The 13596-nt window shown below is 44.0% G+C and overlaps 1 protein-coding gene across 1 annotated transcript in view; it reads right to left on the reverse strand.

The window, feature by feature from the left end:
• Positions 1-12017: 12017 nt before the first annotated feature.
• LOC121923013 (zinc finger protein 239-like) overlaps positions 12018-13596 on the reverse strand; it is an 8112-nt gene continuing 6533 nt past the window's right edge. The window contains exon 3 of the mRNA XM_042453093.1: positions 12018-13176. Within this exon, the coding sequence (XP_042309027.1) occupies positions 12158-13176 (1019 nt within the window). The 3' untranslated portion in view covers positions 12018-12157. The remainder of the gene's footprint in view (positions 13177-13596) is intronic.

A 13596-nucleotide genomic window follows, 5' to 3' on the forward strand; every position in this document is an offset into this window, starting at 1 on the left:
TTATTATTATTATTATTATTATTTAGGTATGATAACATCCAGGGCCAATCCTGGATCCTGAATTCAAGCCAGAAGAGGCAAACTGGCTTATTTGTTAATGTGATAAGTTCCTCAACTGAACCAGTCTTCATCTTTTCACAAAAGGGACTAAGGGGCTGTGCAGACCCATCATTAAGATTGGCTTGGGGGAGAGTAGAGGTGTAGTGTCCATATGATGGATGCCCCAACTCCGCCCGCATGGCGGCATGATGCCATGCGCCACTCCACACTGTATGCAGCATCATAATACCCCTCAGGCGCTGCAGTTCCATGATGCAGTGCTAGAGGAGCACTTATTTGCGGCACCCTTTTGCGCCTGGAAAGGCCAGATCAGGGCCACGGCATGAGGTTGCTGCATCCCTGACCTGGTGCAGCTCTGCGGGGCATCCCTTAAGGATGGTCTGCACAGCCTCTAACACCCCAAGATCCACCCATAATCTGGTGCTGGGAGAAAGAACAGAGTCTTCACCAGTGAAGTATCTACCTGGCTGTAAGAAACTCATGCTGCCCCTTCTGGTTTTATAAATGAACAGCTGATTCTTACCTCAGCAACCAATTTTAACTATACTGACTGCAGATTCCTTAAAGTGGATAACTCACATTCCTTAATGATTATTTGTGGCTAGAGATAAGAAATATAGTGTGAATAGAGCTAAAAGTATATTGAAACATAATTGAGAATCAGAGAATCTTATGCTAGGGCACTGGCTGTATTGTTTTCATCCTTTGATTCTTTGCTTTTAGTGATTATCATAGACCCCTGTGAAGATCTATTGAATAGGCTATATTTTAGATCCTTAAATATGGTGATGGTCACAAGGAAACAAAAAAGGATGCTTGAGCAAAGTAATGCAAATGAAAATCAGATGACAAATTATTTCAGTTCTAAAGGTAGGAAGAGAACCAAACAGAAAAGTTCTTGTCAGGAGTCCCAGCCATCACAAAATGAAAATAATCCAAATAGTGAAAAGCCTGTTTTAGAATTGCAAGATCAACAAGAAATCCTTATTGATACCTATGTTCATGAGTTGAATGCTGCAGCTACATCTAGCCAATATCAAACTTTAATTTTTGATAATAATGAGAAACCGAATTCTTCAAATTTAGAACTTGTTAGTTCACAATGCTATTTACAAGGATGCTTGCTAGAGAAATTATTTGATGAACTAGCAAATTTAAAAACGTCATTTTATGATCTGACAAGGGAAGGACAGGTTGCTTACCTGTAACAGTATTTCTTCGAGTGGTCATCTGCGAATACATACAAATGGGTTTTACTGCACCTGTGCAGTACTGTCGGAAACTTCTGGAATCACTGGGCAAAGTACACTTTGCAAGATATGGTAACTTTTTGGCGGTAGCTCCGCCCACCCGTTATAAGGCCCCTGCCTTCCCGCTCTTTCCCCAGTTCCGAACCCTTTTCGCCACGTAAGCGACTTGAAATGAGCCAACCAAGAGCAGGACACTGAGGGGAGAATGGGCAGGATTTGTATGTATTCGCAGATGACCGCTCGAAGAAATACCGTTACAGGTAAGCAACCTGTCCTTCTTCTTTGTGGTCTCTGCGAATCATACAAATGGGTTTAGAGTGACAAGCTTAGGTAAGCGGCGGAGGGAGTGTCCTGAGACCAGATGAGGTTCAAACAATGTGATTTATTATTCACATTAAACTTATGAACCCAATGTCAACATAGTCAGTCATGTTTTCAACTAACCCTGGAAATTCCTTGTCCAGCAGGCACCATACCTTTAAATGGTCAAATAATTGCATGAGCAAACAATGCATAATGGTTAAATGATTGCATGAGCAAACAATATATATGGTCAAATAGTGACGTAAACAAACATTCGGCGAACAGGCCGCAAGGTTTAAGCAACCAATCAACATCAACATATCTTGTCAATATACAAATGGAAGGTGCATGATACAACATTAATGCAACCCTGAAACCAGTACAGCCCTTCCAAAAGCTGCGTCCCGTCTGGCCCTAGTAGAGAGAGAGAGAGAGAGAGAGAGAGGGAGGGAGTTGTGATGGTTGGGGAATCAAGTCTGAATAGTGGTAAATGGACTCATCTTTGTGCTAATGTCATTTCAGATTCATCCCCTGCTTGGCAAGATGTCAACAAGAATACCTTTACCCTTTCCCTTCCCTATTCCTACATGGGTCCATATTGAGGCTTTTCAAGGTTTTCTCCCCAAGTTTTCTGATGTGGCTTCTGGGGGGTTCCCCAGTTCTGTGGTCAGGAGTCTTTTCCCGTCTGTCCAGTCACCAGGACAGCCAGTTCCTCTGATGGAGATGGTGCTGGGAGAAACCATCTAACGTGGAAGAAGGCTGAGCCTTTTTGGTCCGAGACTGAACCACCACTCAACCAGAAAGTGATCACTGGATAAATGGAAAAGGAAAGGATACCTGAAAAATAATCCATGATTCAGATTCACGGCTGCTGATCTCCTAGGTTTGGCTCCTCTTTAGCTCAAGCTCTCTGCTTTCATACCTTTCCTTCCCCACTTTCTCCTCTCCCTCCTCCTCCTCCCATTTTTCCTGCCATGTTTCTTAATTATAGACCTTTCTCATCACTTCTGCTCAAGCCAATATGAAAGGATTTGGTGGTGGATTTGAAGACCTTAGAAGAAAGAGTGACTTACATTCACATTCACTTCATGGACCTTGGATGATTCCTGAATACATCAAAGGCTTCCATCTGGAAGGACTCCACCTGTCTCACTTCTCCTTTTTGCCTTTGCCTTGAGCTTTTTCGTTCCAGAAATGAAATTCCTTTCCTTTCTTTACTCACAACAGATACTGTTTCATGCCTTCCTCCTTCTTATTAAACATTCTCTGTCAGCATCACTAGAATTGTTCTTTTATTGTTTGAATTGCATTTCATATATTTTAAATTTGGGAGATAGTAATTGGAGGGAATTAATTCAGTAGGAACTGTTATCTAGATTTAGTTTACAAATCAGAAATCATAGACTCATAGAATCACAGAGTTGGAAGAGACCACAAGGGCCATCTAGTCCAACCCCCTGCCATGCAGGACATGAACTGTTCTAACGGAAGTTATAATCCTAGCTACATTAAAAATGTGAACATGCTCCATTGATTTTAAAGGGAGTTAAGGTAACAGGCATATGATCGGGTTGCCATTGCTCCCAGAAAACCTGGAAAATCCTACACTGGATGGATTAAAAAATGTCCCAGCTGGCTGGGTCAACTGAAGCAGTAAATTCCAGAGTTCTTTTTTGTTGCAGGCTGATGCGTAGGTTAAAATGCAGCAGTAGTGCTGAGGCAGAAACCCATGCAAGACTGGTTGCTGGTGCACATGCATATAGGCTTGCCATATCCCAGTTCCGGGTGGGACATTCATGGTTTTTCAACCGTCTGGATCGTCCCGTCCCAGGGTATGGCAGCCGTCCCAGAACTCCCGGTCACCACCTCTTCCCTCTTAGTAATGCAAGGCCTAGCTGCCATGCTAGGCCTTGCTGGAAAGGAGGGCTCAGGGCAGAGCCGCACAAGGCTTAGCCAGTGCGCTGGGCTCCAGAGGAGGAGGCCACAGCCGCACGGCTTCCTCCTCTGGAGCTGAGCCCACTGACTAGGCCCTGTGCGACTCCACCTCCGAGAAGGCTTCCCGCCGAGAGGCATTATTCTTCCATTCTCTCTCGCCTTCCCTGACAAAGGCAAACAAGCAGAAATGGCCTTGTATTGTGTAGTGAGTGTGTCTGTGGCTTGAGTCTAGGGCTAGGCAGTACAGTGGAACTTTGCTTCCAAGCAGTCTTGAGAGAGTAAAGGGTCAATACAGATTAGCTCAAAGGGATGGCATCTTGCCCTGGATTGGGGCTGTAGTAATCTCATGCTGCGGCCCCGATCTAGCCTTTAGAGGATGCAAAAAGGAGCAGCAAAACGCAGCTTCTTCTTGTGCCCTCTAAAGGGAGCCATATCTGCTGTGGCACATGTAAATGCAGCACCAGACTAGTGTCATCATGGTGTGCGCCAAAATGGCACCATGGTGCTGGGCTTGTGGTGTCGAATGTGCGGATGCTAAGACTCCACCGATAGGCTGGCACAAAGTTCCAGTCTGTATAGCCTCTAAGAGGAATCTTGTTACACTTTTAGGGCTGCTTGGAAGCCTCCCTCTCTTCACACTGGCAAGGGGAAAAAAGAAAAGAAAAAAAAGAGCTTTTAGTTTCCAAGCAGCCTCAAGAGCAGAAGGGAGCCCTGTCTAATCTTGAGACTGCTTGGAAGCCTTCCTCCTCCCTTACAACTCTTTTTCTTAAAAAAAGAAAAAAAGAAAATCACAAATCACAAATCACAGAGAAAATACAATGAACTTAAATCACCAAATTTAAAACTGATATCAGGAAAAGACACAGCTCTGTAAAAGCATGGCCAAGTTATGTCAACATGATTTTATCGTTAAGGTTTACAATGCATCTGGACTAAAGAGTCAAGAATGAATAGGATTAGAGTTCATTTCTGCAAGTGTAGATGTAGATTTGAAGGGATGCCATATTGAGGATACAGCAAGCTTGTTTCCTGCTGCTCTGGATATTAGGAAGATTATCACATCACCTGCCTTTCCCACTACTGTCAAGTAATCTAAAATAAAACTAACATTCTGATTTTACAGCAGCCACCACCATACTTCTTTCATTCGCATGACTGGGGCTGCTGCCCCCATCACGCTCCTTCCTGCCCTGTCCCTTAATCCCTCCCTTGCTCCCTTATGCCTTTAGTTTTTTATAAAAAAAATTCCTGGTTTTTGTGCAATTACAGGGCTCTGCAACCCTAATTTAAGCTTTTAAAAATCCCTTTTTAAAACTTCGAGACTTTGGAGCACCAGAATTGCACAAAAAACAGGAAGAAAAATAGCACGGGGAGGGGGCAAAGGGGGGAGGAGGGGACAGTGACACCACACGACTACCAATTGCACAAATGCCCAGGGAATGGCTTTTCGCACCTGTGGTATTGCACAATTGGCGACAGGTTTCCCCTGTCCATGAAAAGGAACAAGTCACGGATGGGGCAGCTATGGGGGGAAAGTGACATTGTGTGATCAGCAGCACCAATGCCAATTCCCTCCCAATAAAATCATGGTTTAAAAACGGGGTGTGATAATCTCCTAGGTATTATCATTATTATAATTACTATATTTATTCACATCCCACCCTTTCCCCAAAACTGGGACTCAGAGTGGTTTACAAGCTATATAAACAGTACAATTAAAAAAAAAGTGTTACATTAAAACAGAACTAAATTATTACATTTGTAAAACAGATTGCACATAAAAGAATAAAATATAGTTAAAAAGACAAAATTGTTCAAAATACTTTTAAAGATACATCATCTCACCCTGTTTTTAAAAAATATTTTTAAAATGCCTGTCTGAACAGGAAGGTCCTAGCTTGCCAGCAGGAGGACAACAAAAGAAGGTCCATTCTGGTCTCCCATGGAACAGTGATGTTCCTGCACTGTGTGACATCCAGTGTGCGGGGGCAGGACTTCCACGGGGCAGGACTTCTAGCACCGAGACTTCCAGCACAGTTTCTGGGGCAGGGGAATGAACGGGAGTGCCTTCACGGGCCAGAGGCACACCCAGGCAGACCTTGGTAGTACCCGCGTGGCCATGAGAAGCTCTCATGAAGTGGGAAATTGTGAACACGGCCTGAGCAGCACCCATGCAGCCCCAAAAGCGTCTCATGGGGTGCAAAATGGTGACTGTGGGCCCAAGCAGCACTTGCATGAGCCTGAGCAGGTCCTGCAGGGTGCAAAATGGCAACTGCGGGACTGAGGAGTGCCCACACAGACCCTAAGGAGCTCCTGCTGGCTTGAGCTGCACCCATGCTGGCATGAGTAGCACCTGCACGGTGTTTTCAAGTCTGGAATTTTATAAAAATACCCCCAAAATCCCTATCCCAAAATACATCTGTGGAGGTAATCAGGTGGCCCCTTTTCCCTGGCATCACTTGATCATAGAGGCCTCCAAGCAAGTTCTGCATCTATAGGGTGAAGTATGTCTCCTGATGACCCTAATGAAAGGCATTATGGGAGCTGTCCCTTGGCTGCCATGACCTGAAAGCGGAGAGACCACGTAGGCACCAGCCTCAGTTAGGAGTTGCAAATAGGAAGATTTCCTTCACACCTAGGAGACAGATTTACAGAGACAAGCCATTCCGGTAGCAATCGTTTTCCCATGACAAAGGATGCCTATGGATCAAGTGATGTGTAAATTTGGTTTCCCTTTTGAGGTAGGACAAAAGCCTCCACTGACTACGTGACTAGGAACCTATTTAAAAGTCCAGTTTTCCTTTGTTCGAAGTTCCATGTTGGTGTCTCCTTCTCCTGGTTCCACCCACCCCTTTCCCCATTTTCCTTCAGTGTTGCTGCAGCTACCTTGATTCCTAGGGAAACCATTGCAGGCAAGTATCTACCATTAGAAGGCCTTGTGTTCTCTTTCCACTTTTCCTCCCTTTCTTCTATTAGCCTTGAGTGATTGCATGAGTGAATGTATGTGTGTGAGTGTGTGTCTCCCTGTGCATCAATAAACTAGATTAAAATTCAAAGACTTTGCCATTGCGTCAGTCCCTGGAAGTTCTGGTCCCTGCGTAAACAGGCTGGGATTCGATCCGAGAGGGGTACTTGTAAGGAGCCCCATATTGGTGTGTTGAGCTAATTAATATTCCCCAAAATTTGAGCAGATATCCTTACAACGGGCACTGAGGAGCTCCCTGTCAGGATCTAGGTATCCTGAAAAATGTACAGATGTGGTACAAAGGTAACAGGGTAACATGAAGCCATGATGGCCAAGCATTTAGATGTGACACACTGGAAAGCAACCTCAGAAGCTGGACTAAATGTCTGGAGATGGCAAACGTATATAAGGGAGTAGCTCCAGTGCCCAGTGTGGGTGTCAAATGCTGTATTGTATAGGCCTGAGATTCTGTCCATGTGAGTACTGATTTGTAAACAGTGGAATGAAGATTAAAGTGCCTCTGACTGAGAGCTCAGTGTGTTGTTTGCTGCTTCTCTGTGTGGGAGAAGGTTTTCTCCAGTCAGCACAATCTCAGAGTGCCTCTTTGGGGTTGGATTCAGGTGTACTGCTTTGAAGGTGTGTACTGCTGGTCGCGCAAATGCTCCAACCGGCGCGGCCCGCACCCCCCACACCTCCCCAGTAAACCTACTGCCTGGGAAGGGAGTTCCAGAGTCTAGGGCAGTGATGGCAAACGTTTTAGAGACTCAGTGTCCAAACTCAGTGGCATTCCTGCACCGGGTGTCACCTGGTGCTGGAGGTAGGACTTCTGGGGGGATTTCTGGGGGTGGGACATCCAGGGGGTAGGACTGCAGCTAAAGTCAGAGGTCCAAAACCACCAGGAGACATAATCCTGTCTGAAACCACTTTAACTGCCCTGTGCTTGGGAATCTTAGGAATTGTAGTTTATTGTGGCACCAGAGCTCTCTGGTAAATATCTCACCAACCTACAAATACCAGGATCCCATAGCATTCAGCCCTGGATTATTGCTACAGTGCAGATGAAGCCCTAACACCAGTGGCTGAATATCACTATTTTGTGGATTTGTACATTGCTATATAGCCAACAGGAACTAGCGCTGTAGAGTAGTTTGACTGTTGGACTATGGCTCAGGAGACCAGAGTTCAATTCCCTGCTCAGGAAAGAAATCCACTGGGTGACTTTGAGAGAGTCACACTCTCTCAGGCTCAGGGGATGTCAACCCCTTCTGAACAAATCTTGCTAAGAAAATGCTGTAACAGATTTGGTGTTTGGACAACCAATGTGGTGTAGCAGTTTGAGTGTTGGGCAAGTCCTCTGGGAGATCAGGGTTCAATTCCCCATGAAGCCACCAGGTAACTTTGGGCAAATCACACTCTCTCAACCTCAGGGGGAAAGGCAATGGCAAAAGCTCCTCTGAAGAAACCTTGCCTTGGAACAGGATAGGGTCCCCCTAAGCCAAAAAGGGCTTGAAAGCACACAACAACCTCAAGGCGTTGCTCATCTGAGAGGCGCTGGGAGAAACCCTGCTGCCAGGATCTGGGGAAAGCTCCCACCCATGCAAAGGGTGCTCAACAATGGCTCCTTTTCATCCTGGAGAGAAGTGACCAGTGGGGTCCCACAAGGCTCTGTCCTGGGCCCAGTTCTATTCAACATCTTTATCAATGACTTGGAGGACAAAATTGGGGGAATACTTATCAAATTTGCAGATGATACCAAATTAGGAGGAGGAGCTAATATTCCAGAGGACAGGATCAAGATTCAAAATGACCTAAACAGACTAGAAAACTGGGCCAAAGCTAACAAAATGAAATTCAACACAGAGAAATGTAAGGTACTGCACTTGGGGCGGACAAATGAAATGGACAGATATAGGATGGGGGACACCTGGCTGAATGAAACTACGTGTGAAAGGGATCTAGGAGTCCAAGTAGACCATAAGTTGAACATGAGCCAACAGTGTGATGTGGCAGCTAACAAGGCCAATGCGATTTTAGGCTGCATCAATAGAGGTATAGTGTCTAGATCAAGGGAAGTAATAGTGCCACTGTATTCTGCTCTGGTCAGGCCCCACCTGGAATACTGTGTCCAGTTCTGGGCACCACAATTCAAAAAGGACTTTGAGAAACTGGAGCGTGTCCAACAGAGAGCAACTAAAATGGTGAAAGGTCTGGAAACCTTGCCCTATGAGGAAAGACTTAGGGAGCTGGGGATGTTTAGCCTGGAGAAGAGAAGTTTAAGAGGTGATATGATAGCCCTGTTTAAATATTTGAAGGGATGTCATATTGAGGAGGGAGCAAGCTTGTTTTCTGCTGCTCCAGAGAACAGGACCCGGAGCAATGTATGCAAGCTACAGGAAAAGAGATTCCACCTCAACATTAGGAGGAACTTCCTGACAGTAAGGGCTGTTCGACAGTGGAACAAACTCCCTTGAAGTGTAGTGGAGTCTCCTTCCTTGGAGGTCTTTAAGCAGAGGCTGGATGGCCATCTGTCGGGGATGCTTTGATTGTGATTTCCTGCATGGCAGGATTGGACTGGATGGCCCTTGTGGTCTCTTCCAACTCTGATTCTACCCTAGAAGCTGGAGGGCTATTTGGCCAGGGGATGGGGGTCCCTGGCTTCTGGAAGGAAGGGGTGGGGCTTCTGGGTGGAAGGGCCGAGTGCTGCCTGTCTGGGCTGTGGCAGAGAGCTGAGCTGACTGTGTGTGCCTCCCCGCCCCTCCAGTTCCATGGCTGTGTACTCACACAGATGGCTTCGCATGTTAAAGCGGGCACGTGTGCAATGGGTTTGCCAACACAGGTCTAGGGGCAGCCACCAAGATTTAAAGTATATTTTAAATATTTAGACCAAATCTGTTCCCATTTTTGTAGGTTAATATTTTGTCCAAAATCTTGGACACATTTTATCATACACGATTTAACCACTTCATCCTCCAACTTATACTTCAAAAGTAATTTATAAAATTTCAAGATCTGTTATTTTATATTTCATTGTTTTTTCAAAATCTGATTCTAGTTCTCAAATTCCATGCTATTTCAAATCTATATTAAATCTTTCCTTCATCTGCTTATATAGATAGTAATTACGCCTATATACTCCCACAATCAACTATTCCTGTTTTCTTTCTCAATTTATTTTGTTCAGACTTTATCAATTCTTCCTATGTTACCCATCTGTTTTCAAGTAATTCTTCTCTCCTTATTGATGGACAGCATTTTGGGATAACCTTTTCCCATTTTGCCTTAACTTTCAACCACTCCCTTAAAAGGAATCTTCTCACTAAATGGTTATTAAAATCTTTATTTACCTTGGATTTTTTTGTAAAATAAACATCCCACCTCTGCTTAAACCATCTTGCATCAGTTTCCCTTGGTTTTAACCCAGAAACATCTTTATGATATTTGTTAAAAGTGAGATCATTTGTGATAATTGTAGATTTTGAAATAAAAAAAGAATTGTAGGCAGAAGACTGAGTCTGCTAGAGGACTGGAGTGTATGGAATGGATTATATGGGAGGAGACAATACTGTAGGTGACCGCATTGAAGAAAGTGTGTGCTTCTTGTAAGGCCACACAACCCCCTCCCCAACTCAGCGGTGGAGTGTTCAAAGGACTTTCTCCCATTGCCTTACACTCCAGATCAGTTCTGCAGAAAACATCTGTCCTGCACCTCAGAGGGTTTCTCTGAATGGCCTTTAATCCCACCAGCCTTTGTCAGACTCCTCACCCAGCCTTTCCTTTAGGGTTTTCTGTCAGGCTCTTGCAGCCAAGACTTCATAGGATAATTTTTCTGTTCCAAATGTGGTATTATTCAGTCATTTGCAACACATCTCTATCGTGCTACTGCCATTTTACCATTTATTCCCCCAGACTTTTCACGTTATGCCTCAATGTGTGTTATTACTATTATTGTTATGCTTTATTAATATAGCACTGTAATTTACACAGCGCTGTACATACAAACAATAAAATAAATAAAGTAAACCTGCCCATGGCGTACAATCTAAGAAATACTAGCACAATACATATAAATAATACAGAACAATACAGGAAAGGGTTCGCTAAAAAGTATAGTGGCAAGGGAAGTAATAGTGCCGCTCTATTCTGCTTTGGTCAGGCTTCACCTAGAATACTGTGTCTAGTTCTGGATGCAAACTGGAGGAAAAAAGGTTCCACTTCCAACTTTAGGAAGAACTTCCTTACAGTAAGGGCTGTTCGACAGTGGAACAAACTCCCTCGGAGTGTAGTGGAGTCTCCTTCCTTAGAGGTCTTCAAACAGAGGCTGGATGGCCATCTGTCGGGGATGTTTTGATTTAGACTTCCTGCATGGCAGGGGGTTGGACTGGATGGCCCTTGTGGTCTCTTCCAACTCCATGATTCTATGATTCTAAGTTGGAGTGCGTCCAGAGGAGGGTGGCCAAAATGGTGAAAGGTCTGTAAACCATACCTTATATGGAAAGACTTAAGGAGCTGGGTATGTTTATCCTGGCGAAGAGACTGTTAAGATGTGATATGATAGCTCTGTTTAAAGGGATGTCATATTGAGGAGGGAGCAAGCTTGTTTTCTGTTGCTCCAGAGACTATGACCCAGAACAATGGATGCAAGCTACAGGATGAGAAATTCCACCTCAACATTAGGAGAAACCTCTTGATAGTAAGAGCTGTTCAACAGTTGTTGCACTCCCTTGGAGTGTGGTGGTGTCTCCTTCTTTGGAAGTCTTTAAACAGAGGCTGGATGGCCATCTGTTGGGGATGAATGAAATATTTATTTATATCCCGCTTCTTCCATTTTGGTGATCGAGGCGGGTAACAACATTATATAGTACATAAAAATCAAACATTAAAACCCACAAAAACCCTGCCTAACCCTCCCACCCAAATTTAAAATTACATAGTAGGACACAGTTAAAATGTATAACAACACATCACAATTATGCTTTGTGATTTCCTGCATGGCTGGGTATTGGACTGAATGACCCCTGTGGTCTCTTCCAACTCGAAGATTGTATGTCTTTTATATTTTATAATATATATTTAGACTAAATATTTTATGTTTTAATCATATTTGTTTTGCCATGAACTTTAAACACATTTTACTAAGCTGTTTTTAAAATGCATTTATTTGCACTTAATTATACCCCACTGTTCTATTTTAATATGGTTTGTTTTTAATATGAAGTGCTTACATTTTTGTGTATAGGTATATAAGATGTATATAATTGTTAGGGTGTTTTGGTTGGTTTTGTTGTAATTGTGTTGTCATTGTTTTGACTTATGGTTTGTTAACTGTAATAAAGGCTTTGACTTGACTTGAATCAAGGCATCCTCAACAGACAGCCATCCAGCCTCTGTTAAAAGACCTGCAAAGGAGGAGACTCCACCACACTCTGAGGGAGTGTTTTCCACTGTTGAACAGCTCTTACTTTCAGGACATTCTTCCTAAAATTCATGTAGTTTGTATCCATTGCTCCGTGTCCTAGTCTCTGTAGCAGCAGAAAACATGCTATAAAGCCAAAAAAGGGCTTCTAATGGTTTTAGAAGACAGAATCTAAATGAACTGTCTCACCAAACACTTCTACTTTCTCTCCAGTGTGAATAATTTGATGCCTTAAAAGGGTTGAATCTTGGGCAAAAAAATGTCCACAGTGCTGGCACTGATATGGTTTATCTCCTTGTGGATTCTCACGTGTCTCTCAAGGTGTGAATTCCGAGCAAAACATTTTCCACACTGATGGCATCTGTAAGGTTTCTCTCCCGTGTGGATTCTCTGATGAGTCACAAGGACTGATTTGTCAGCAAAACTTTTTCCACACTCCTGGCATTTGTATGGTTTCTCTCCTGTATGGACTCTCTCATGAGTGATAAGGTGTGACTTCTCAGCAAAACGTTTTCCACAGTACTGGCATTCATATGGTTTCTCTCCTGTGTGGACTCTATGATGAGTCACAAGATCTGACTTCTGAGCAAAACATTTCCCACACTGCTGGCACCTGTAGGGTTTCTCTCCCGTATGGACTCTCTTGTGAGTGATAAGGTGTGAATTGTCAGCAAAACATTTCCCACAGTAGTGGCATTCATATGGTTTCTCTCCTGTATGGACTCTCTGATGCCTCAAAAGGACTGACCTGTGAGCAAAACATTTTCCGCACAGCTGGCATTTGTATGGTTTCTCTCCTGTGTGGATTCTCAAGTGAGTGTCAAGATGGGAATTTCGAGAAAAACATTTTCCACAATGCTGGCATTTGTAAGGCTTATCTCCTGTGTGAACTCTCTGATGCATTCCAAGAACTGACTTCTGAGCAAAACATTTCCCACACTGCTGGCATCTGTAGGATTTCTCTCCTGTGTGGACTTTCAAGTGAATGTCGAGGTGTGAATTCCGAGCAAAGCATTTCCCACAAAGCTGGCATTTGTAAGGTTTCTCTCCTGTGTGGACTTTCTGATGCCTCAAAAGAACTGACTTGTGAGCAAAACATTGTTCGCACTGCTGACATCTGAATGGTTTCTCTCCCGTGTGGACTCTGAGGTGACTTTCAAGGTGTGACTTCTGAGCAAAACATTTCCCACACTGCTGGCATTGATATGGTTTCTCTCCTGTGTGGATACTCTGATGAATCAAAAGGTCTCCTATAAAGTACAAGGACAGACAAGATTGAATACCTGTATTGGCGTTCAGAGAGGAAGGACCTCTGGAAGTAACAATGGAGCTAAGCAAGCTCAAGAAGAAAAGAAACATCAGAAAAAAGGAGCTTCTGTGTCCCCTTTCCCTCTCTCCACAGAGGTTAGTCACAGTTGCTAAATGGAACTCCTTGGGCCCCATACAGACTGCCAAAATAAAGCTGCATCGGGTCACTTTGGAGGTATGCGGTTTAAATGATGCATGCATCCTAAGAGTCTGGAAGCTGCACCAAAGATGTGCTCCAGTCTTTAGGACTGGATCGTGGCTTTGGCATGTCTTTCAGACTCTTAGGACGCATGCATCATTTAAACAGCATACCCCCAAAGTGACTCGAAGCAGCTTTATTTTGGCCCGTCTGTATGGGGCCA

This window comes from Sceloporus undulatus, chromosome 2 (genome assembly GCF_019175285.1).
Source record: "Sceloporus undulatus isolate JIND9_A2432 ecotype Alabama chromosome 2, SceUnd_v1.1, whole genome shotgun sequence".
Classification (NCBI taxonomy): domain Eukaryota; kingdom Metazoa; phylum Chordata; class Lepidosauria; order Squamata; family Phrynosomatidae; genus Sceloporus; species Sceloporus undulatus.